Source organism: Pyrgilauda ruficollis, unplaced genomic scaffold, assembly GCF_017590135.1.
Source record: "Pyrgilauda ruficollis isolate IOZ18807 unplaced genomic scaffold, ASM1759013v1 scaffold182, whole genome shotgun sequence".
Lineage (NCBI taxonomy): Eukaryota > Metazoa > Chordata > Aves > Passeriformes > Passeridae > Pyrgilauda > Pyrgilauda ruficollis.
In genome coordinates this window covers 612330-639296 of record NW_024517207.1, presented here as the reverse complement: position 1 = coordinate 639296, position 26967 = coordinate 612330, and the positions used below count along the sequence as shown (strand labels likewise).

General features: G+C 36.4%; 1 protein-coding gene across 4 annotated transcripts in view; it reads left to right on the top strand.

Annotated features, from left to right (window-relative positions):
- SBF2 (SET binding factor 2) overlaps positions 1-24864 on the top strand; it is a 234227-nt gene extending 209363 nt beyond the window's left edge. For all 4 annotated transcript variants that reach the window (XM_041464626.1, XM_041464628.1, XM_041464627.1 and 1 more), the window contains 11 exons: positions 1541-1717; positions 4589-4690; positions 5835-6020; positions 12500-12626; positions 13487-13614; positions 14134-14367; positions 18553-18657; positions 19700-19893; positions 20391-20478; positions 21875-22006; positions 22276-24864. In XM_041464626.1, the coding sequence (XP_041320560.1) occupies positions 1541-1717; positions 4589-4690; positions 5835-6020; positions 12500-12626; positions 13487-13614; positions 14134-14367; positions 18553-18657; positions 19700-19893; positions 20391-20478; positions 21875-22006; positions 22276-22374 (1572 nt within the window). In that variant the 3' untranslated portion in view covers positions 22375-24864. The remainder of the gene's footprint in view (positions 1-1540; positions 1718-4588; positions 4691-5834; positions 6021-12499; positions 12627-13486; positions 13615-14133; positions 14368-18552; positions 18658-19699; positions 19894-20390; positions 20479-21874; positions 22007-22275) is intronic.
- Positions 24865-26967: the final 2103 nt, after the last annotated feature.

The following is a 26967-nucleotide window of genomic DNA, read 5'->3' as shown; positions in this document are numbered from 1 at the left end:
GACCATGATGTCTACAGTTTTGTACATATTATTTCATAGATTTTAATATTTTAGATGCAGTTGTTTGAAAAACAGGTATCCTCTAATTCTTAGTGGTCTTACTTGTTTTCTGAAAATGTTTTCAGAATTTTTTTTTAATCTCTGCATTCAAAGATTAAGAAACCATTTTTTTCATATTTTCTTATTTGAAATGTGAACATACATAAAACATTAATGTATTTTTTGAAATACAAAAGGTCCAAAACCCATTACTGGTAGTAGGAAAACACATCACTATCCATTTTTTTCTGAAGTTATGTTCTATCAGGAGGTGGAGGAAACATGCTGTACCAGATTAATGCATCAATTACATAGAATTAAATTACTATATTCCACTAAAAATAACTGTTTCTATTTGTTTGATTTCTTAATGAATGATAAGTTAAGAGTTCACTCATGCATCTACAGCTGTGTAGCAGAAACTACTGCTTTATTCTGTTAAATATCACATCACATAAATTGATGAGGCAAACAGAAATATACAGCATTTTAAAGAAACGGTGCTACTTTCCTCAGTTGCTTTTGTCATGCGTTATTACAACTTGCCATTGTTGAGTTATTGAATTTATTTTTGAACCATGCAAAACATAAACAGAATTAAAACCAGGCTTTCACTTTCCTACATTTTCAATTGGCATTCTGTGAAGGAGCTTAATGAAGATTATTTGCAGGCCAAGTTTAATTCAATTAAACCAATTTCTGAAGAAAACTCAAAAAGTTTGGCATGAACATCTTCAGTGATGCTTCATACATGAGAATTGTTTTTCCTAATAATGTTCTCCATATTATCCTTTTCATCATAATCCATTGGGTTTTGGTGGGGGTTTTTCAGTCAGCTAACTTGTTCTTTTAATTCAGTCCTCCTCTCTTATTGCTAAATGCAGTCAGTTAAATAAAACATGAGGAATTCTGCTAGGAAAACCATCCAGCTGCTGCTCTGTGCTGAACAAGGTACTTCAGCCAAACAACCCCCTCAATGCCCAGTGATGGTTTAGATGACTCAGCTGGTTTGCACTCATGGGGCTTCTTTTTGGGTGTGGGGGTTACTTTTTTCTGCTTTATTGAACTCCCAAAATGTGTCCTGCACTCTTCATATGTCATCCATACAGATATTTTCATTTTTATTTGTTTATTGTTGCTCAGCTTTAAAAATGTTAAAGGAAGTACACTATGTTGTGTATAAGGAACTGAGCAGATTGCCACTCAGCTTTGGGTTTTCATTACTATTACTGCTAGAATAATTCTAATTATTATTGAAAATATGGCTGCTGTGCAGTGCATTCTGCTGTTATGGTTATAGTTGGGTACTTTCTTGTGGTACATTTTGCAAGGATTTTATTATATTTTTTATTATCCTGGGCAGGTGTTTAACTACACCAATTTTTCATGAGGAATTAATTACTTAGCAATAAAGCAGGCAAGACTTTGGGATTTAAGGAGACTGTCAGTGAAAAATATGCTTCCCTTTTAAATTACATCTGCTGTTGTCCTTTCCATACAGGGGTTCAAACTAGATTTTGCTTTGAATTGTGAATTTGTTCCTGTTGAATTCAGTGACATCCGGCAGACAAAGGCGAGCTTTAAGAAGCTGATGAGAGCTTGTGTTCCCAGCACTATTCCTACTGACTCTGAGGCAACATTCCTCAAAGCTCTTGGGGAGTCAGAGTGGTTCCCACAGGTAATTGATCTGACAGGTACTTCTGATAATCTATATGCAGTACTGCTCACACAAAATAAATTCCAAGCTCTTGTGACAGAGGACTATTGTGTTCTAACCAGCTGTTCTTTGCTCGTTGTAAGCACTTTGCATGCTCTCTGTTCTGGCATTCCACAGGCATTACTATTATTTTAATGCCATCATAATATTTACAAATATGGGAGGCATTTTTATAACAAAATTTATGTTTTATGACATGGAACACACACTCAAGGAGAGGTGACTGGGTTTTCTGTCTATATAAATTCATGGTCTTGGTTTTAAATTATTTTTCTTATTTTATATATTTTAAAAATCAGAAAAAGAAAGTGTGGGACAATAAATGAGCTTTTTTATTTTAAAACAAATATTTGACTCTTCTTATGTGTGCCCACCCTGGATTTTGATAGGCACAAGTTAAAGAAGAAGCAAATATCTGTTGTGGGATATGGGAAAGTGTTTGTGGGGAAGAGAGGATTCTATGTGTGTTACTCTCTTCTCTCTGAATCTGTACCTTTATTTCCCTATCTCATATTCCTTTACATAAATTATTTATTTATTTATTTATTTGTTATTTAACCAAACAAAGGCAAGACTGGAGCAAACTTTGCAAGATTCAAATTAAGAAGGATGTGGGAAAGCCAGCTCTTTGTAAATCTAAAACCACTTTAATTACAGTGAATGGTTTTTAACAGCTGCTTGTTATGTTTGGAAACCCCTGCAGAATATACTTTTCTCAAGTGCAATTAATCACAGAAAGCAGAATAGAATTATGCTGATTTCTTAAGGAGGAAATACTTGTGAGTAACTTGTCAGTTATGACACCTCAGGAACTGCACTCCTGGTGGAAATGTGCTGCAAGGAGGGCTCAGCTTCTTCCCTGGGGTGAGAGCAGGAGCTGCTCATGGCTGGGGCTGGACAGGAAGGTTTTCAGGAAGAGGAAAAGCTGGGAGAGCATGGAAAACACCTGACTTTCTCATCATGTGAACATTTTCCATCACAGAGTGCTTGAGCAAGTTCATAAGTGTAGATAAATGAATCTAATGTCATTTCATCATTGAATTAATGAAATAAACTTGTCCCCTGCAGCAGCCCAGGGATGCAGGGCAGATAGCACTGCAATTCTCTCTTTTGGCATATTTCAGAGGATCATTCCTTGCTTTGAGTACATCACTCTGCTGAGGGCTAGGACATCATGTCACACACTAGCTTTATTATATTTAAACCACATTTCTGTGGTTTAAATCATGTCATATCTGACTTATGTGATAAAGCTAATTTATGACTGATAAAGTTAATTTATGACTGATTTGGCACATTTTCTACTATTTCCATGAAAGAACATAGATCTGTCATCTCAGAAATGTTTTCATTGTATTATGCTTTCCTCTTCTGGGCAATAGAAGTTTAACTGATTAAATTACAGATTTTAACACTGTATGGACTATCTCTTTATAAGAGCGTGAATACATAGAAGAAAATTGAACACTGCCCTGTGTTCTGAACACTAATTAAAAAAACAGTGCTTTGCATTTTTAACAATGAATCTGTAAAACCAGATTGCATATCAGTTTCCTCATTAAAGATGGAAGAAACAGCCTTTCTTCTATTCAATTGCCTAAGAAAGCATAGAAGAATAAACATGCTTGGTTTTAAAAGTGGTTCTCTTTTCAGTCTTTACTTATAAAAATTGCAGGAAAATTAGTCTGTTTGGGTTGGGGTTTTTTTCTAAATAATGGCTATGTGAATGCTCAGAGGAGTCCAGGTTTTTCTGTCACAATTTCCATAGCAATATTCATTAGATTTTTAAGAGGAAGAAAGCGGACTGCCATGAATAAGGATGAATTTTCTAGGGTTTAACTGTTGTTTGGTTGATCTTTCTTCCTCTTATATTTTTCAGTTTAATTTTTTCTCACTTTCCTGTGCCTTGTGTACTTTCTGAACTTACTTTCTTTCCTTGCATAAATGATCTTAGATGATTCTTACCATCTTTTGTTTGTTTCCTTGTACTGTTTTCTTCCTTCTTTCAGACTTTCATCTTTCCCATTGCTTCTGTTGGTTGGATTGTATTCAGTGCTGCACAAAGAACAGTTTCACTCTGCTGTAAAAAACTGAATTGTTTATATATTACCTATTATGTTGTTTACCAAGAGTGCTGTCATAGTATACAAAATGGTAAAATCATCATACAGATTTTTCTTTTTAGTAATAATGATGTGAAGTCTCATAGTAAGATAAAATTGCCCAGATTCACCTGAACTTCTTTAACCTGCTTATTTTAGCATCATTGTGTAATGAGTATTAAAGTGCAAATCGTTAAAGTGTCCTCTTTTCATATATTTTAGCCTGTCTGCCAACTATCTAAACTGTCCCTCTGTTGTTGTTATTATTATTCAGTTTGTTAGTTTCCAACTTCTGTGGTACTGAATATTAGTAATATTACCTTGTAAATATCCTGCGTGGATTCTCCCATCAAAGTACTTAGTGACTTTATGGAATCTTAGCATTTCACAGGAAATTATTTTAGTGTTAAGCTCAGGATGGAATTTCTCTCCAGTAAATCTGTCAACTGTGTTGTTCCCATTCTCCTTTTTATGACAGCTAGTTTATTACACTACTCATTGGCTTTAATACTTTAAGTTCCTATCTTCAAAACTTCCCTTAGTTTTATTGTAGTGCAGATGGAAATCCTTAGACTGGTACATTTAATTGTTGCCTAATCAGTTGCACCAATGTATTTCTTTGTGCTGTATGTGGATCCAGGAATGTATTTTTAAATATGAAAATATTCTATTTATTTATATTGTCTAAAGATGTATCTAGAGTGTGTTACTCATTCATAATATTTTATAGCTTCACAGGATAATGCAACTGGGGGTGATCATCTCTGAACTCCTGGAAAATGGTTCTTCTGTTATGGTTTGTTTGGAAGATGGCTGGGATATAACTGCTCAAGTAAGCTGCTATAAAAACCTTGAAATAGTTCGTTCAATATTAATAAAAAACACCAGGCAATACTTTTTTACACAGATGACAGATAATTTGGTATGACATTAATAAATTTGTGTTGTGGCAGAAGAAAAGAAACCAGAATGCATGAATCCCTGCATTCATTTGCAATTTATTTCATGACATGGTTCCTTAAATTGAATTAATTCCAAAGGTCCTGATGGTCTTAACAGTTCTAAGGCTTAGATGTAAGATCTGCATTCCTGCACCTAACCATGTGTAAGAATGAAAGCTAGAAGTTGCCACAACTGTTCATTTATCATTTTAAACACTATATTTTAAACACAGGAGAAATTTATATTCCATTCAATTTCCATAAGTAATGTTAGGAGACCACACAGGGAGAAAACTGAATTTGTGCCAGAGTGCCTGTAACACCTGCTGCAAGGGCAGATCATCCCAAACTATAAATTAGGTGAATCAAGACCTGCTGCCTGATTTAATAGATGCATTGTGTCCATGCTGCTGCTTCATAATTCAGAAGAGAAACACAGATATCCATAATTCTAGTAAATAAAACCTTCATGTGCAGCCAGCATCGTAATACCAGGTAAACAAGCACACAAAAGAGTGTGACCACAATTACTGGAATCATTGACAAACGATGAAGAGTAGAGAGGGGATATACATAGCTGGAAGTGCAAGAAGGCTGTGCTGCATTTTAAAGTCTCCTGAGATGCTGTGTATAAAAACAGACTGCAGTTGGCTGGGACAAATCTCTGAAGTCACCCTGAGGACCAATTCTTTAATGCTTTTTCTGCTGAGGTAGTAGATACTATCTTTTAAATGTTTATTATAAAAGGGGTTTTATTTTAAACATAATTTAAATGTAGTAAGCATCATAATCACCTCCCAAGTCTGTAGGTGCTTAGGTTCTACTTCTACAGATACCATAAAGTGTCAATGTAATTGGAGCTTTTTCATATGGAATATTATTTGGCTTGTTTCATAAAAATGTGTGTGATAAAACACTTGTCATTAAGTTTATACGAAAGCTTTTGTTTTCTTGAACAGGGAACAGATTACTGAATGCTTACATTAAGGTTTCTCCTAAGTTGTGTAACACAGAATATCCTGTCCTGTGATCCAGGTGGTGTCTCTGGTGCAGTTACTCAGTGACCCCTTCTACAGGACCCTGGAAGGCTTCCGAATGCTGGTGGAGAAGGAGTGGCTCTCCTTTGGCCATAAATTCAGCCAGCGCAGCAATCTCACCCTCAACTGCCAGGGCAGTGGATTTGCTCCTGTTTTCTTACAGTTCTTAGACTGTGTGCATCAGGTGAGCCAGTCTCTAACTGCCATTTACAAGAAGGTTTCATGAAGAAATGTGTGTATTCCAGTATTTCAAGTGTTATAGGTACAGGTTTGGGAGAAGATTAGTAACATCATTCCCTAGGTGTTAATAAAGTGGATGGATTTCACCCCAGGAAGAGCTGGAATGGTTGTCTAGAGGGCAGATAGCACTGGAGTTACTCTCTTTTGGCATACATAGAGGAGACTGACCCAAAGCAGACACTCAGAGGGATGGGAGTACTTCTCTATTGAGGTTGTTTATGTAGAGGTTTCTATTAGAAGGTTTTTAAGCTATGAGTGGCTTTTAGAGTCCTTTATTCAGAAGGAAGAAGGGACTGATTTCTAGCACCTTGACTAGACAGTTTTTAATTCCTTGTGCCTGATGATGAGCCTTGAAGAGGCCTTGTACTGCACCAGTTCTGGAAACAATGACAGCTACAAACCAGGCATTCTGAGATGTTCTGATTTTTATGTCTAGTACATGTTCAGAAGAAGATGAACACCAACAATTGTGTTGTGTAGGAGGAAATTAGGTTAAGAAGATTATATTCATTTTGGGTTAATTCTGAAGTCTGTCCTTGTCTTCATCTCAAAGCACTAAATGTAAATTCTTTGCAGAGATTCTGTGTATGCAAACTTAAGAGGGGTTCTTGCATAGTTTCTCTTGTACATATGTCCTTCTTTTCCCACTTCTCTGATTTTTCTCACTGAAAAAGCTGAAAGTTTCCTTGACATTATTAACCTGTGTTAAAATGTATGGATGACTGTGTATCACAGAAAATTAACTGTTAAGGCACCAGCCTTTTTACTGGCAACACACATTCATAGTGAATACTTGCATGAAAGAGGAGTCTGTGAGTAGGTCCTGCTCTGGTACCTGAAGAAAACTCCACTGATTAAATAATTTGCTAAACCAATGGAAAGAAATCTTCAGATATATCTGTGTGAGATTGATAATGAATGAGCATAGAAGAAGAGGAGTGAAAAATGTGTTATGGAAAATATCCCCAGCTTTGTTTGTGTCCCAGTGGTAAACACAAACAACCATCATTATTGCTGTCTCAGGAGTTAATAAATCATATTATTGGAATGTGCATTAATTCCTACAGCATTCCCCTTATGAAAACTTTAGAAATATTTGTCATCTGTTTCATCCATTTCCCAGTGGTTGTAGTCGTAAGGTTATTTTTTTATAGAAATTGGGAGATTTCTCTAAAGAGAATCAGTACTGCATTTTTTGTTCAAATAAGTGGATCTGCCCAAGTGTCACACTTTTTCTTACAATAGGGTTATTGGTCCTTTTCTGCAGTAATAAAAAACACATATTCTTGGTTTCAATGAGTACAGCAGAACAAAATTGCCATGTGCTCTGATACTGAAACCCATCTGCCTGGTGGTTCATTCAGTTCTGTTAATTAATAATTTGTCTTGGTCATGGTGCTGTGTTCTCTCTGCTTTCAGGTGTCTGCTCTAAGCTTAAATTGGCTGATTGGATAACACCATCCATAGTAGAATGGAGTAACCCTACCTCTGATTTTAAGCAGTAGTGTAAATTTGGAGTTGGAATCCTCCCAGCATCTCCCCTTGCCATTTTTTGATGCTGTTCTGGTGCATGTGCACTAAATTTTTTTGGGAAGAATTTGAACTTGCACCAGTGATTTTTTCACCTAGCCATTGGGGTCATCAGTGTAAAGTGGAATCATCCACTCAGCTGGACTAAATGCAGTCCAGGTAAAACCACAGATGTGTGGTATGGCTGCAGGGACCTCAGCAGCAGCTGCTGAGGTCTGTTTGTCTCCTCTGGGTTCCTTCTGATTTCTTGCTAATGTAGACATAGCCTGCATCCTGTTTGTGCCCCTGGAAACACTTTGCTTCAGTTTTACTGTAATAAATCTTAGAAAGTTGTTATTACAAGGAAATTATCCTCACATGCCCGTGCAGTATTTCCTTCTCAAGTGATTCAGAAATGACACAGGTGTTGGAAACAAATGGGTTATCAAGAAGAAAGTTAAAAATTAAATTCAAGGATTTGGGGTTATTGTCGTGAAATAGAATGGACCATGTTTTCTTCATGGTTTTTCTTTAAGTTATGTTTAATGAAATCTGCAGTTCTAAGGGCATGGAATAGTGGATTATAGTCATCCCACCTTTAAAAGTTAGAATGAAATGCAAAGTGGGACAAATCCCTGCTGTTGACAACTGTCAGGTGCAGTTTAGCCTCAAGCTGCACACATGTGAACATGTCAAGGAGATACAGGAACATCACCTTTGTCATTCACCTCAGGGAGCAGCTTCAGTGCCTGCCACTTGTTGGAATCCAGAATGCAAGGAGCTCTCAGAACTTTGAGCCTGGAAGCCAAAGCTTAGAATTAAACACAGGATTTGATCTGAGACCTTGGAAAAGGCTTCTAAACTTAGCTGCTAGAAGTGAGAATGTGGATTTATAGTTTAAAACAAAGATACATGAGTTTAAGATATAGAAAATATAAAAGTAGTTACAGAGGTAAACAAGGAGTTTAGAATGCAGTAGGTTTTATAAGATGAACACATTGTAGGTTTGTGTGTTATGATTGGCTAAGAAAGCTTACACTGTAGCATGGGTCTGTAAGATGAAATATTTATTGATTGGGTCAAAAACATGAATGTCCTTCTGGCAGTATTTTATTGGTCAATAACTCCTTAAAAGGTCTTGTAACTGAGGGTCTTGGGACCTTCTGAACCATGCTGTAACAATGTGAGCCAAATTCACCCTTCCTGCCTGTGTAGAAGATAAAAAAAATAAACTGCATCATCAAAAACAACTCAGAGCTCTCGAATTCCTTCCAAAATTCCCCCCAAGTGAATTATCACAGTCACTCAGCAGGTATCTGCCTCTGTCTTATGACATACACAGGTTATTAGCAGATTAATTTTGCAGGGAGAAGAGCATTTTCTGTTTGAGTTTGAGCTGTGTGCCCAGGGTGCAGCTGTGCCAGCAGGACTGGTACCTCCTGCTGCCTGCCAGGAGCTGCTCACTGCTGCTCTGGTGGAGACAGCACCTCCAGTCCCTTAGCTCAGGGCTTCTTGGCAGCCTGCCTGCTTTTCCAGCCAAAACAATGGGGAAATTTGGTAGAAAAGATCATTAGAAGCAGTTCAGCTTGTCCGTCTGAAGGAGACAGTGACTTCTTCTGAGGAAGGATAAGGCTGTGAAGGGGTTATAAATATTTTACCCAGTGTTATCTTCATCCAAGACAGGGAATGGGAAGCACAATCAGTCTAATATCGATAATAATACAGACTGTAAGCTAAATTACCTACAGTCCCATGGAGAATGCAATTCTGAGTAGCTTTTCTGGAACTAGATTATCCTTCTAACTCACAATAACTCTTCTAACTCATGCTATTGAGTTACCAAATTCTAACAGTGTGATTGTAATTTCCAGGGAAATTGATTTTGAAGTCAAATTATTGGTTGAAATTTCATATGAATTTACCATAAAAAAATAAGTTTTCTCAATATCTGTACTTGAAAATTTTTGTGAATTTTTATTGGTTTCTGTGCAAATTGTTACACAACTACAGAATCCAATTAGATTGCAACTTAACCCTGTAGTGTAATATATTATGGTGAGTTTTTTAAAATTACCCATTCACTGGAAGCAAACATTTGGTCCTTTCAAAGTACTTTTAATCTTTAGAAAGTCCATATACTGGGTGCAGTAAGATTACCACAGAGCCAGTACATGCATTAAATATCAGGGGTTAAACTAAAGATACAGAGAAAACAAATGAAGCAGTGATTCCTAAATTAGAACTGCATCATCTTATAAAAAGTCATTGTTTATGCCAATATCTCCAGGTGTCAGCTGAATTATTAATGCAAAATCAGTCTTTCACAATAGCAGCATCTGGCAGATACTTTCCCTGCTTCTAAGGAGACGCAGTTTATGCAAGTGATGTCAGTGAGGAAGCTTTTCTTATTTTTCTTCTGAATCTGTTTGGTAATTTATTAACTATAATTAAAACAGGATGATTTTCTAGAGCTGACTTCTTTTAAGCCCAGTGAAGAACTCTGTCACAGCACCCTGTGTGAGAGGAGGTGAGTGCTGCTCCCATGGGAGGTGTGCTCAGTTATTCCAGGGTTTGCAGGAAAACCTCGTAGTCCTTACCAGCACAGGACCTTTGGAGTGCTGTATTCCTCATTCATGCTAAGTAAAAATTTGATTTAAAAAACCAAAAATGTATTAGAAAACTAAGGAAAGCTGATAGGTCTATAAGATTATTAAATTCATTTAGGAGTTACTTCAGTGGGAACATGGTAATTTTAAAAACAACTCCAAAATGCTGAGTTTCTCTAATCATGATATTAGAAACACGTACAGGTTTAATCAGGTTTTAAATGTTCATGTATTATGGAGATTTAGACAACAACAATTACTACGTTGTTTACCTCGATCAGAGAAATGTTTTATAGATGTTTTCTCTTTAAAAGGAAATTATAATAACTTACCGTTATTACAATATTTCTGCATCCAGAAATCTCAGAAATGGAGTCGCCCACAATATTTAAAGGCATGACAGGATTTTATCAGCAGCTTGTTCTTGTAACTCTTACATGTATTAAAATAATTGTTGGACCGTAAGTAGAAGTTAAGACCCTGTATATATTTCATGTCGAATAGCAGAATGTTGCCTCTCCTTCTTACAGTATATTAAAAAAACCTTCTCTGAACACAAGGAGAAAATATGTACTAAACATGATATGGAAAAAGATCTCTTTTTTATAAATAGAGCTAAATATTTAATTTGCCTATAAAATTGAAGTCCTGAATTTATCATAGAAAAAAAATTGCTTATTCTTACTTCTTTTATTCTTACAAATCAGTGCAGGAATATAGTATTTGTATCAGGGGAAAAATGGGGATTAAATAAGAGTGGGTATATTGAACTGACATGTCTTAAACTATCTGAGCATTTAAAATGCCCAGCCCCACGATAATAGTGAGATACAATAACAGCAAATTCTGTGGCTGAAACGCTGTGTGGTGTTTGTGGGTCCTTTCAAGGGGTTTTCCTGTCACTGTTGTATGTTCAGTAGAAAACCTCTCCTTGCTAAACACTTATTTCCCCCTTTATCTAACTGGTCTATGTGGAAATATAAATGTAAGGAGCTTCAAGTAATGTTAGTAACAGTTCCCATCATTTCTGAAAAAACCCCATGGAGTAATTGACAGGTTGAGAGAAACTGATAAGAGATTTGAGAGAAAATATGGAACAGAAGAATGAGTGGTGGGAATGCAAAAGACAAGGCAGGGGTAGTTTGCAGAACAAAAGGTATGTTAGAGGTTTGATGTGGAGCTAGACAGAGAACAGTGGGACTTACTTTGAATGTGAAATTCACTCAGCAGTTTCTTTTTCAGTTGCATGCTGTACTTATTTCCACTGCAATTAGGAATTTTCAATTAACTGCTGTGTTTATTCTGAAAATAAAGAACATGAGTCATAAACTTACTTGAAGAGTAAATTTTAAATTAACACATCTAATTTCTCCAAGCACTATCTTATCAAGATTTTTAGAATCTTTCATTTTATATGGATATCAAGTATAAATATCAGTAACTAATGCTAATATTTTGCCCTGCATGTTAAACTTTGTGCTTAAAATCTTACATCAGGCTCTTTATGATAATGTTAAAGAGAAGCTGCTGTGAAGAACCAGCAATTTCACAGTGCTGTACTCTGATAATTTAATATAGTTTTCTTAAATAAATATACTCCTCACTCATGTTGGAGTCATTCACTGAATCAGACAGACCCACAGCCTAATGAGAGTAACAATTTAAGGAATGACATGGTTTTTACTGTTTTAAAAGAATAATGGCAAGACACCTCCTCAGTGTGGGTTTTTTTCCATACTCTAATATTTTTGGTCATATTTTGAAAAGGAGGAAATATATGTAGACTAGTAAGTACTTGAGTAATTGGCTGTTTCATGAGTGGTACGTGGAATAAATATCATTTTCAGCATTGTCTCTGTACTTTTCTGCTTTGTGGGGTTCTGAGCAATAGCCAGAAATCCAGTGTGAAACCTTTCAGTTAAAGTTTGAATTCCAGCCACATCCAGGAATAGCATCTTTACCTGTGAAGTTATGTGGTCTCTCAAGAATTATCATAGAAGATTTATATCCAGTTGGATTTCCTGGAAGAATCATGGAATCACTTGTGCAGAGTATGATACTGCTATTACACAGTTCACTCTATCTGCTCTGAAATGTTCTTGCAGCATAGATAATACACGAATTTATTTAGCCAAAAAACATTCTAGGACAAAATGTTAGAAGGATTTTTGTGACACTTGCAATTTGTTTTCAGCATTCATGGGGAAATTGTTTTGCTGTCATTTCACTTTATTATTTCTTACATATCTATTTGTATTATCCTCAATATCCACTTTTTTCCTTTTATTTTTTAAATTTTATTTTTTAGATTCATAACCAATACCCGACAGAGTTTGAGTTCAATCAATATTATCTGAAGTTTCTGGCTTTTCATCACATATCAAATCGATTTAAAACATTTCTTCTGGATTCAGATTATGAGAGACTAGAACATGGTATGTGTGATCTTTGTGTCTTGCATACTGCTTGTGTAGTTGTTGATATTTTTCTCCTCAATATTTGGTCTACAAAGATTTCCCTGGGTTAAGATGGTCCAGTAGCTGTGTGGTGACCACATAATGAATTTCCATGTCATGGAATTACATTTAAGGTGTAGAAAGGAAAAAGGAGGTGAAGAACATGTAGTATTTCCTGCATCAGTGATTCCTGAGCCATGCCTCTGATGGCCCTAAGAGAAAGTAGAAGAAATTAGTGCCATACCTCAGGGTTTTTAGCAATTTTCCCACATAGTTCCACTTTCCCTACTAAATACCTTCTTTTAACAGAAACAAAGTCTCTGTGAGTCCATCAGAGCGTGCACAAAGTTTCAAGAAAGAAAAGCCTTTCTATCGATTACGTCCCACTTCTTCCTCTTGCATTATCCTCAGTGTTTCTCCTTTTATATTTTCTGTTTTACTCCATCTGTCACGTGCAACCTGACTGGTTCCAAGGCCTTAGCTGCCCTCAGAGCCATCTTACTGGGATGCATAACCCCAGCTGAGGCTGTACTTGGGACTTGTCCACTCAAACATGCTCCAAATTTCTCTGCTTTGTGGGCTGCTTCTCATGGCATATGATCAATTGTAATGCTTTCTTTAAAACTGTTGTAGCTGTGGGGCAGATTAGGCTTCAGCAACCATTTTATTAAAAAAAAAAAAAAGTCTATTATTTAACTTCTTTATTTATTTCCTCTTGCAGTGGCATTTGATAGTAGAGTGTGCTATACCTTCAATCTGTGGAATTCCTTTAGACTGTGCTTTAGCATTTGTTGAGCATTATCCCAAAGCTGTCTTTTTGCTGCTCCTCTTTTCCCCAGGGACATTGTTTGAAGATAAAGGAGATAAACATGCCAAGAAAGGAATTTGTATTTGGGAATGTATTGAAAAGATGCACAAAAGGAGCCCTATTTTCTTCAATTACCTCTATGCCCCTGCTGAAAACGAGGTATGATTTTTCTTAAAATAGAGGTGGTTTGTTATTCTGAGTGATTCCTTGAGTGCATTCTGATATCTTAATTGTTCAGAACTGAATGAAGTATTTGGTGGACAAAATTGACCTTACCTGATTGATTGGAGCAGTATCTGAAAGGCATGGAAGTGTAATTTAAAGGGCCAAGTTCTGGAATATGTGTTCTTGCATCCTGGTGAACTAAATGAGGTTCCCTGTTTGATGTCATTAAATTATATGAATCATTATTAAAATTGTCTTTAAAGGGGAACTGAGTTTGGAGTCATAATGGGATACATTTCACAACAATCTGATTGAATCATATTATCTTCATCTCTGTCTTACATGACCATGCCTGTCCCCTAGACTGGGCTTGAATAATTCTAGAAAATTCACAGTACACTCACCATTGTAGAATTCAATTTAGAATAATCTGGAAAATACAGGTATTGTGTTGTAAATCTTAAATTCAAAGGCTTCCTTTATGTCATTATACTAACACTTTGTTTCAAATAGGCACTGAAGCCAAATGTAAATATGTCCAGCCTCAAAAAGTGGGATTATTACGTAGAAGAGATTTTGGCTACAGGTCCTTCCTATGACTGGAGCATGGTACCTGCGAAATGCAGTGTTTCAGAAGAAAATGACCAAGCAGATGGTTCAGTCTCTCAGACTAAGAGGAAAATAGTGTGGCCATGTTATGATGATGTAAAAAAAATACAGCCTGATGCCATCACCAGCCTTTTAAATGTGAGTACTTGTGTTGCACAGAGCAGTGAGTTCTCTTAGGCTCATGAAATTAATTTTTACTTTTTATTGAAGTTATGGCCGTACAGATGTACTGTTCTTGAAGGATCATGATAGATGTCAAAACAGGTCTTTAGTAAGACTGACTGGTTGGTCTGGAGATGTGGTGGAGGTTCTGGGAATCAACCAGACTTCCTGCAAAGCTGATGTTGTTCTGAATGCAGCCTTCCCTGGGAGTGTTCTTTAACTGTAGCCAACAGCTACTCCTGGATTCATTTTTTCACTGTCTGTTTCAAAGAATGAATAAAATTTAGGTTGCCTTTCATAGGAAATGCAGGAGCAGCTATTTTCATTTGGGCAAATGGTGAATCTTGCTTTCTTGACCTCTTTTTTCCTCATTTTAAAGTAGGTGTGTGGTAAAATAATGACCCAGATTCTTGGACAAATCAGAAAATACAATCTGACACTTGTTGATTTTAACAATTGGGAAGCATATACACAAACATAAACTGAACATCTTGGCCCACATTTCTCAAAAAAGCTTGCCATGATTGCTCTTAGTTTATTCGTGTTTACTAGAAGCAAACTGATAAATTTAGATTTCTTCAAAATATTTTGGTACTTGAAATAGATGCTTGATTTTGGCTTTTTCCTGTTTGGGCTCACTTAGGCTGCTCAGTTTTTGTCCTTCATTAGAAGATGAAAAATTATCCCATTATCATCATTGTTGTAGTTATTTAGAGTGATTTAACATCTGTCTTCTCTTAAAGATGAAGATGCTTGTTGATTATAATTAATTAACAGCCTAACATTTGGTTATCATCATAATTGACAGTGCAGGAAAATGACAAGGGCACTCTTCACTTCCATTGTTTTGAGCCACTTGCGTGTCCAGACACACATCCCTGTGTGCAGTGTTTTATTTTGAAAACTCTTTGCAAACTTTACCTTAAATTAAAGCTGGGATTATGGATCCCACTATTGCAATGCTTGGAAAATCAGGGTATGCTCTAGGCCCCCAGTGCTCCTGATTCAAAGATGATTTTTAGCAAGTCTTAAAGCAGGAAGCTTCTGAATGGATGTGAGTCCTTGAAGATTTCGATAGAGAGTTAGCTTTATTCTGGCACATTCCTGGAATTCCTTTTGGTCTGCTCCTTCCAAATCTGATTGATGGAACTCAGGAACAATGCCTGGTAAAAAAAATAACAAAGAAAGAGACATAAACCCCCCCTTGACTCAGAATAAGAGAGTCAGAGCTTCTCAGAGCTTCTAACTTCCCAGAGGCAAAGGAAGAGCAGCCTGCCAGCAGGGAACATTTGGGGGTTGTTCAGCAAAGCACAGAGAGTTTTGTGTCAGGTAACCGAGGCCAGGAGCACATCAGGAACACAACAATGTTCTCCTGCTTTTCTTCCCGGGGTAGGTGCCAGACTATCCATGTCCACAACTGTGAGAAACTGCCATGTAACAGGGAAATTAGCCACATTATAGGCTAAAGAAATGTGGGTCAGGTTTTATAGAGTTTAAATGCTATTTGTGAATTAGATTATAGTAATAAAAGATAGCAATGGAGAGAACATTTGGAAAATTTTGGAGAGGTTGTATAAAGGTTACAAAAATATTCTTCTAAGTTTAAAAAGCAAAGTGAATGTTCTTTTAAAACAAGTTGTTAATTTAGGGCTATTGCTGATATAGGAGAAAGGCCTCCTTTAATCATAAATCCACTGAGAATGTGTTGGTATCCAAAAAATGTTTCAACTGAGACCATATTTAGCATCGTAAATTACTGGGGAAGATTGAGTCTTGCTTAGTTTATAATGATAAGCCCAAATTTGTTTGTTCTACAGATATTTTTCAATTGAAAACTAGATAGTGCACTTCAGGATGTAAAGCTGAAACAGAGAAGTCATTGAGTGCCTTAATTCAGAATTTTCAGGGTAGAATGTGGTGCTCTTCTTTTAAGAGTGGATCAGATCCTGGTATTTGTCAGAATTGTGAGAAATGAACCTGTGTGCATTCACAGACATACTGTGGGTGCAAAGGATCAGCATCCACAGTTCTGGAGTTGCTGCAGATGTAACTCTTCTCTCTACCATTCAAATATTCCAAAGCTGGTTATTTAGCAGATCTTCTGGAAGGCACAGTAATGCTAATTGCTGCTTATTAATTGCAGGAAATGGATCATCTCATAATTTAATTTGTTATAACCTTTCTTTTTATATATATATATTTCTGCTCTTGTAAGCCTGGACAACAGCAGATCAACCAGAGAGATCAGTTTTAAGATATTTTTTTCTTTCAAGGAAATGCATCTACTCGGAATCCATTCCACACATGGAAAGGAAAAAAAAAAATCTGCTGCTTTCCATAAAATTTAAAACTGAAGAGGCAAGAGTAAATCTCAGTGATTTATTGCCATATATGTTTTTTTACATGTGGTCTGTTAAAGGAGAATTTAGTCCTAACTTTTCAAGTTATATACAGGAGATTGTTGAAAGTTTTTTGTGAAAGTTTTTCATTTTAAGTTCTGGAAGCACTACTCACTATGGAGCCAAAAAAGAAGGAATGTGACCCAGTTGCTAAGTAACAAGTTTCAGTTACTTCCAGATTCTACAGAGAAGGACTCGTACTCAGAAGTCAAGAGTAGGGCAGAAAGAGAATGATCAGATTAAACTGCCTAACTTAGGGCAATAAAGAGCTTATATCCTTTACAGCAATTTGGAAAGGATTTTACTTTAAAAAGTGTCTGGTAAATTGATTCAGTTTTATGCCTCCAGAAGTGTTTTCCATTCGGCTCTTTCAAAGACAAACAAGTCATCTAGAGAAGGCTTCAGTCTGGCTTGTGTTCATCATCCCTTATTTTTTTATATACCTGAAGATACTCCAAACAAAAGTATTCTGGTTTTATTTCTTAGCAGAAGGAGAGCATATGTGACTTTCAGTATTTACTTATTATTTAAATACCTTCAGTATTTAAAGCTTCTCATTTGATTCTTGCTGTTAAGCCACATTTCTTATATTTAGTTTCACTTTGGGGTTTTCTAATTTATCTTCAGCAAGGAAAAGTTTGTAGAAATATTTTGTTCCTGTTACATTGTCAAATGCTGGCTTTTTATTTTCACCTAAGAGTTCAAAATTTAGTTCAGAAGTTAATTTCCTTATCAAAGTATTTTCTTACTTTAAAAGTATAATAATTTTCTGTCTTTCAAATAATAGCAATTTACTGAAAAAAATTTCAATCAAAAGATCAATAGGAATTGGACAATATTATGAAATCTACTTGAATTATTAAGTATAGCAGAAGTAAGTAGAGACTTACTGTCTCTACTTCAAAAATAAATGTGTTAGGTGTTTAGTTGGCTTCTATATAGCATGAGAAGCCTATATCCTATGGCAAATTTTTATTCCATCATTAATTCTTAATTGAATTTGCAAAATAGAGGTTTTAATTTTATTTAATTAATAAAAAATATTCATAACAATATAGCTGTTGAAAGTAAAAATGGAGAAAGGAAGCATGGCAAGGAATATGGACCACACTTCAAAGTCTTGACGAATGTATGAATGAGTGTTCACAAGTAAACATAAACCCATAAAATTGCCTCTTCTTACTTAACTTTGCACTGTCTTATTAACAGGAAATAACCCTAACTGGAGGTTATCAACATAGGTCATATTCCCAAGTTCCACAACAAGAACATGTTGTTACAGTTTGGCATCCAGATTGAATAAATCTTTCTGTTTCATTTCCTTCTTTTATTACAGCTTTGTATCACATTTTATAAACCAGGGTAAATGTTAATATTGGCAGTGTACAGTGTTGGTGTCGCAGCACAGAATTTGTTCTTTGTAAATATTTTCATAAAATACAGCCTGTCCTTATCAGTGTTGTGTTTCTGTTATGGCAGTGGGTGTCGAATTTTGTGTGTTCAGGGGAACAGGGGGAGAACTGAAAGCCTGGTGGCTCCTCCTACCTGGGACATGCAGGAAGAACAAAATGTGGCTGATGCTGTCCTTGGGTGCCTTTGACTCCTGATTCTGATGGCTCTCAGTTTACAGCTCGTGTGACAGAGGGGTTTGAACTTCACTGGCTGAAAACACTGACTGGAGAATGGCTGTATAAAAATGATGGCCAGGGAGTGATCAGTTGGAAATGTTTATTCTTAAGGAAACCCTTGTTACTCTTTTCAGGAAATCGAAAGGTTGGAAAGTAAATTAAATCAGAGCCCAGAGAGGTGGCAGCTTTTGTGGGAAAGGGTCAAAATGAATCTCAAGGATGACACCAGACAAGACAATGTAAGTAGAAAAGAGCTTGTCCAGTGGAAAAATTCCATTCCTGCCATATAGGCTACCTGAGGCACTGACAAAATCACTGTATTTCTTGGAGTAAAATACTGCTTTTGAAAAACTGAATATGTTGTTCTAACCCATGATATTGGCTTTTTATTTCTTCATGTTGGAAAATGTATTTTTACTGGTGCTGCTTATCTAGTTGATTTTCTAAAGTAGTTCAGGGCATACAGATAAAATGAGCATTTTATTAATGCACAAATGTATGATTTATACATTTAAAGATTATTGAAGTACTAAAAAAGCTCAATTCCTGAAAGTATCCAAAAGGATATCATGGATTCTCAGAGATGAGTAAAGACATTTCCATGGCTAAATGGAGTTAAGTAGAGATAAGGAATATTCATGCTTGTGTTTCCAATTCCTGAGTGTGGTAACAAGAAGAGCTGACAGTATAGATGCTTTCTAAGTCAAAGGCTGCTCCTTTGCTCTCTGTGTGCACCAGGAATAAAGCTAGATACTGCTTTTTGGGAGCACACCGAGTTACCAGTTCAAGAGTGTATTTGCAGAGTGTTGTCATTTAGACTAGGACCAAATACAGGATCCCTCTTGTTCCAGGTTGTTGAGATTCTACTGAAATGATATGGATCTATAAAGTAGCTCTTGGAAACCATAGTTTTTCCTTTCCCCCCTTCCTTCCCTTTGAAATCAGGGAAATTGTATCCAAATGTCAGTTCAGTTTTAGATGCTTCTGAGAAAGCAAAGCAAACACTGTTCAGTATTATGTCACTGGAATATATGAAGCTTTTCTGAAATACTGATTTCTCACACCTTGTGAACCCTTCTGCCCAAGAAATGCAGGGAATTGCCATCCCTCTGGCTTCTCTGAGGCAGCACTGACTTGCATTAGGAAGATTTTATTTTGGCCTCACAGTAGTTCCCAACTTACATGTTGTACCATGTATTTATTATCAGTACAGCACTGAGACCATCTCACAATGCAAGACACATTCCATTACCTTTTTTCTTCCATTTCCCTCTGTTTCAGCTCCGGAGACATCCTTCTGGCTCCTCAGGGATGATGTCACCTAATCTGCATTCCTATCAGAAGAGGTCTTTGTTGGAAATACCTGACAGTGGGCTGGGTGAGGAGCAGAGTTCAAGCATCTCTCCCTCCAATGGAATAGACAGAAGAACAACCACGCTGTACAATCATTTCACATCAAAGAATGATGAAAACAGGTAAACTGAACAATCAGACAGTAGTTAGTGAAAATAATCAGATAGTATATCTGAATATCATTGAATAATCAGACAGTAGTTAGTAATATTTTATTAGATTGGTAAAAGTCTCTGCCTTAGGAAGAAATCAAACTTTCAAGTGCACAGAACATTTTGTGGCAACCTTAATCCTTTTTGGATTTGGTTACATTTAGTTGTCTCAGTATGTGGGCCTCTATCTCCTACCAGCATCCTTCACCCTTCCCTTTCATTAGATGCACAAGCAAATTGTAGTTGTACATTTGATGCATCCAAAGTACTAAAAGAGTGTTTAATCTGTGTGTCACAGTTACCAATAGCTAAACTATTGGTTTAAATCTTGCTAGTTTTCCTGCAGGAAAATAAGTGTTTCATATATATGTAGTAAGTGTTTAATATGTATCATTTTGGGGCTTTTATTTCTTCAGCAGTATCCATACCATGGGATCACATGCCACTGTGTTTTCTGTCCCTCCCAGATCTTTTGAAGGTACGCTGTACAAAAGAGGAGCTTTGCTAAAAGGTTGGAAACCTCGCTGGTTTGTGCTGGATGTGACAAAACACCAGGTAAAACTTCTTTAGATAATGGATTTCTATTATATTATTATGTTGCTCCTTTTTTTTTATTGACTGGGTTTGTATAGATTGGCCTTACAAAGAATATTAGTAATGATGATTTTCAGATGTGATGTGTCCTACATCATTCATGACCTATCAATGTTTGTCTTGTGTGTCTTGTAGCTGATACAGAATTCTGAGTGGACAGAGGGATTTTGGTATTATGCCTTTTATCTTTTAGAAAGAAACACATAGGAGTATTTTATAAAAATGTATTATTGTATTTTAAAAATATATAGGAGTATTTTAGATTAGTCAGAGTCCTGTAAATTTAGGAGCAAAATTATTCATTAGTGTCTACCTAATCATTGTACAAAAAGAAGCACCAAAGATAGACATCTGTTGGTCTAAACTTTTTATCCAATGTACAATGTATGCTGGAATTCTGCAGTAAAATATTCTGAGCCCAATCTTCCACAAAGTGGTGGTTATAACTTCTCAGACTCATGTATGCTTTTGTTTAAAAAAAATTTAATTTATTGTAGTCCATACACTTAAAAACATGTAATATAGATAAAGACAGGCATCTTTTGAAATGCTAACTGAGTACTTTGAGATCAGTGTGGTAAATACCAACAAATGTGCTGTTTATAATTATTCTTCCTAATGTATCCTATATATCTTATATATAGGAGAAAAGGTTCATTTTGCAGGAGAAAAGGAAATTTTTACATTTTTTGTATAACCAAATAACCTTCTGAGTATGATAGATGCAGGAGTAATACAGGTCAATCCTAGCTGGAATTCTGTTGTTTGACTTTTGCTGTGAAAGTTTCTGTTGCTATTTTGCATTGGCTTATGGGAATTCATTGGGGTTTTGTTGTGGGGGCTTTGTTTGGAACTTGTTTGCATGTTGGAACTCACTTTACAGAGTGATTAATATCCATATCAAAGTATCTTTGCAAGGACAAAAAAAAAGCACAGATTTCACTCAGCCTCTATGTGCAGTATAGGAAAATGTGAGCTTTCTGTGTGGTTTATAATTACCTAAAATTACACTTAAATTTATGCTGATCACTTTAAATTCTTGAAATACAGAGAATAAGGGTTCTGTCAATGCCTCAGTGAAGTAAACTTTTTGTGTTGGTTTTATGTAATGACCAGTGAAGAAATGGTTCTGCTTTCCTGCCTCACGTGCCCTCTGCCAAGAGCAATCCATGACTATTTGCTTCTCTGCTCTGGAGCTCTGCGGACAAAATACTCTTCCCCCGCCTCCTCAGCTCCTAGTAATCTTTGTGGGTCCCACCCTTAGCAGTCAATGCCCCCAGGCTGTACCAGGAAAAGGGAATTGATCTGAAAGGTCCATCTAAAAGCAAGTCTGGGTTTTCTTTTCTCTCTGTTCCAGCTGCGATACTACGACTCTGGGGAGGATACGAGCTGTAAGGGACACATAGACCTTGCAGAAGTGGAAACTGTGATTCCTGCTTCTCCAACCATTGGAGCTCCAAAACATGCCAGTGAAAAGGCATTTTTTGATGTAAGTATATCTGGTTTTTACTTGATCTTTATGTGAAACCTCCTTCCCTTGGTGTGTTTAAGCTCCTGCTTCCAGTCCTGCCGGAAGGTGTGAGCTAGGAAAGAGCTGTTGTGCCATCTCAACATAAAAAAAAATTACGTAGCTGGCATCACTCTCAGCAGCAATAGTTCAAAAATGTTACATTCACACCCACTTGAGTATTGCACTTTAAAGTCTGCAGGTTTTCTTTTCCATATGCTGACATCTGTGTCCTTGTTTTTCCTTTGCAGCTGAAGACAAACAAACGTGTGTATAACTTCTGTGCCCAAGATGCACAGAGTGCTCAACAATGGATGGACAGGATCCAGAGCTGCATTTCGGATGCATAGAAAGGAGAAAAATGTTCCATGATAAAGTCCCATTTAAAGCACCTCATCCTGGAAGAAACTGAGTTCTGGAACGTTACTGACACACAACTCGCCTTCCTTACATTTCAGCCATTAAAGTTCATAATAAGTTCTTTTCTGTTTAATAATTATAACCACTGTAACTGCTATTTTTTTTCTGCAGGGAGGACTTGAAAAAAATAATAATCCATTTATCCTGAATTTCCTCTTTCTTCAGTACAATTCCTAGCTAGAAAAGTGGGCTGTATTTGCACTAGCATCTGATCCCGGTTTTCTCATTTCAGAGCTGTTCTGTTAGGAAACCTGTCCAAAGGAAAGTACAGAAATTTTCCCTTTCAACAAGAAGCGTATTTCCACTTTATGTAGATTTTTAAGCAGAATGGTCTTATTTCCAAGCTAGTCATAAATAAGAGGGAGCATGTCTACAATTCCTAAAAACAGATAAACAAGTGAAGCTTGTGAGTCCAGTGACATACACACCAGGTTGCCAATGTTTATAGACAGTCAATATTTTTAAAGACCAAAAAAGTAAAATTGCCTGATGCCAGACTTTCAAGTGTCTTCTCAGTGTGCAGGTCATTCTCTAATCTCATGCTCTGCTGAGTGCTTCTGCAATGTTGTTATGGAATTTCAAAATCTAGGGATTACCTGAAGATCATAGCACTTTTATTTTAGATTCTGTTTGCAGTTCCAATGGGATAAACGAAAGCAAACTGGGTGACACTACCCTGGAGCAATGGAAAACAACAAGCTAGGAATTCAGTAGATGAAGGATCTCTTGTGTGTGAGTTGTATGTGTTAATTTATATGCTGTTCTGCTCACTGTAAAATAAAAAATAACGAACATGATAATGCACTAAACAATGAAGCAAGCACTTGCACTGAAATCTTTACAATGCAGACATTTTGCAGGACAGAGGTAAGTTATTTGTAGCAGAACAAAACAAAACTAGCTAGTTAACAGCATTTACAGATATTAGCTATGTACATAATGAAGTTTGAGGTGTCGTGATTTGATACTTTTTAAACTTTTTTTGCACATTAATTGGGAGACTGTTTATAGATTTTTACTTTTGATGAACTTGTGTTTGTTCTGCTTAAAATCCTGGCAAAACATTTTTAATAGCCCCAAATTAGTTGAAATTTTACAGTCTACAAATAATGAGGACTTTGAGTAGAATATGTAGGTAATTAAGCCATTGTTTCTACTTTGAAATGTTAATATGTTAAATAGCACACTAATATTACAAAAGGTCTGTAAATATGATTCACTATTTTCTCATTTTTCCAGACATTCTGCTTGTAATTTAATGTCAGGCTAACCAAACTGACTATACTTACAAGATTTTTCAGTTATTAAACTTTGTGGGTTTTTTTATAACTAATGTATTTTGTCAGAAAGGAACACAGATTTCTCACCACACACAATAGGAAATGCAACTGTTTTTAATGCAATTGCAATTTCAAAACAAAAATATGAAGGATTTTTCTAGCATTTTTCAATTGACAAATTTCCACCTGTGACAATGGTGTTTGCACATTTGTATTTTTCTTTGTATATGAAGTACTTTTATATGTACTTTGTAAAATACTGATCCTGTTCTTAGGTTACATGAGGATATACATACCACTGCTTATTTTGTAACTGGTCAATTTTAATGCTTGTATGTTATGTGATATATGTATGCTAACCATCTTGTAATAAATACACTCCTTAAGGAAAAGTAAAAACTTTCCTTTTACTGTAAAAGAGAGAGAAAAAAAAGCAAGACCCACCAGTTGAAATATTCCACAAGGGCACAAGACAAATCCTTATTTCCTCTGTATTAAGAATAGTGGGTGTATTCAAAGCTATGTGGTCTTTTGTATACTTGTAAATATTCTTACCTAAAAGTTGCACTTGGGCATCCCTAACTCAAACACTTGTCAACAGTAACACTAAAGAAATCAGAATTTAAAGCAAAATTATCATTCTAACAAGTCTCAATGTATAGCCTTTACCAAAAGGAAGGCTAAATACACGTAATGTTCATACTAAAGTCATTGAATACTGATGTTAAATATATTTTTTAAAAAAAACTTTCTGTATGGTATCGCCAGCATAAGTCAACTGCATTATTTCACCCTGAGATGTGTCTCACTCATATCACCTTATGCAAAAATGATCTAGTTCCTAAAAAAGAAACTATAAAAAAAAAAAAGGCAAGGTCTTACTTGAGACTGTGCTTGTAAATGGAATTGCTGAGTGTGGCGTGGGACAGCAGAGTCCAAGTGGGAAGGGAAGGTGTGACAGGGAGGAGCCGTGGCAGGGCCGGGGTGCTGCGGTGCTTTGGGGACGTGGTTTGCGTATTGAGCTTGGCACGGATGCTAATGTTGCCTTAAATGTTGATCTCGGTTTTTAGTGTCTGTATTGATGGAAAATGGACTTGAGCAACTTAACTTAAAAATACCCAAATAAAAGCTGAAATGCGAGACGTGGTGTTTGCGGTGTCTGTGTGAGGAATGTACAAGGGAACGGTAGAAAAGGCTCTCGGTGTGAGGACACAAAGTTTGCCGTGTCCCTGGAGGCCTCTCCTCTGCAAAATGAAGATTCCAACAGAGACTTGGAGAAAATGTGGACAAGTCAGCATAGCTTAAGCTACGGGGTTTGCCACTGTGTTTGAGCTGTAGCAGCAGCAGCAGAGAATTAGGAACCGAGGATTTGTTTGGGAAAAATGCTGTGTACAAAGGGATTCAACTTCATATTTGAACATTTTCTAGAAAAATCCACCCAGGAGTTGGGGATGAGCAGACGTGCTCCCTCTGCTGTGTCACATCACTATTCCTCCTCTGTGTATCAACATTCCTACTGTAGAAAAGAGAATTGCAACATTACAGGTCGTACAGAAGGGGAGAGGATTGTTTGTCCTTCTCGTGTTCAGTAACAAAACATCCACGGTGTAGGTGGAGGAAGGAGGCAAGTTTAGGCTTTGAAGGGTTGTTACTGGGGTCTTTTATCAGTGATTTCTCTTTCCTATCTAACAAGTGTTTACTATAAAAGCCCTTTCTTTTGATGGAGCCTTAGAATTACTACACTAAAAAATAAAATACTTAGCATGCCACACATGTGGGTCACTGGTTATGTAATGGTACACAAACAGCTAACAGACCCAAGAACAAATGTTCAAAATTTTGTGTCACATCCCACACACATTATTTGTATCTGATACTTTGTGAATTTCAGACATAACAAAAATGCAGTGATCTTGTCCAAATACTGTCATTTTGCCTTTTCATCCTGTAATATTCTTGGAGAATATTGAAGTGGCTGTACCACATTTCTCATTTTTCATATTTGTGATCATCCAAATATTTTGTCTGTTCATGATTATCCTGTGGTTGCTTTGGAGAGTCAGAAAACTGGAATTAATCCACCCGTTCCCCAGTTATGCTGAGCATCACTGTTGCACCTACTTTTTGGGGTTTGTCTGTATTTGATCCGTTTCTTCCCCGATTTTGGCTACTGTGCAAGCCAAGGGCAGTGGTGGCATCCACATTCTTGTTTAGGAAATTTTCGTCTTTGCGTTTTTCCACATCCAGTTTTTCATTAATTGACTGTCAGTATGGATGCTGCAAGTTCAGTATTGTTTCCTCTCTTCACTTACCAGTCAACCTCCAGTGGGAAATTACATTTTGTCCAGTCTCAGCTTGCATCGTACACTTCAAGATTCCTCCTCCCTCTTCAAATTTTGCTTAGAAGTCAGAATCTGCCCACTTAGAATAGGAAATGTTGATAATTTTAGCCTGTTTTCAGTTTTTCCATTGTCTGTTCTTTGGTGAGGATGTGTTTTTCTTTTGGGAGACTCACAGAGAGCTGATACTTTTATCTGTAAAACAGGCAATAGCAGGGGATGTTAATAATTAGGCTAAAAGCACCACAAGTACTGTCCTGTAAGGAGATACAAAGGTAGCAGTTCTTTCAGGTATTAAATAGTGCTCCTTCTTGCCCCCTTGCTCACCTAGAAAAACATGAGGCATAGTCTTTATTTATTTTATTTATGGATGCCTTGTTTATCAGTGTATATTCAGCAAGTATCAATGAATATTGTGTTGTTTAATTAATTTCTCTCACTGTTCAACTCAGAATTCTTGGAACCCAAACCTGTCACCAAACAGGAGCTCCAAAACTCCGTAGTGTCCATCTGAATTCTGTTAACTGTCCAAGAGTTATACAAGGTGCAACATCCCTGTTCATGTCAAGACCTCCAGTGAATTCAAACTGATAATATCATAAAATTGCATGTAATTATGAGAGAAGCTCAATATAATGAGCAATAGTGCAAGTAGAACGCTCTCAAGTTTAATTAATTGCATGCACAGGCTTTGCTTGTGTTGCATTGCTTTTGAGCCATCACAATAGTTAAAACTTAGTTTTACTTCTGCTGTGTTCACATTATCCCTCTCATTAAATATTTTGATGCAGTAGTTGAAGCAAGTGCTTACACTAAGTTTTCAATCAAAAATACTTTGACTATTCAGTATAAAGCATTTAAATCTTTGTGGTATGTCATGTGGTCAAATGATTTGGAATTTAAA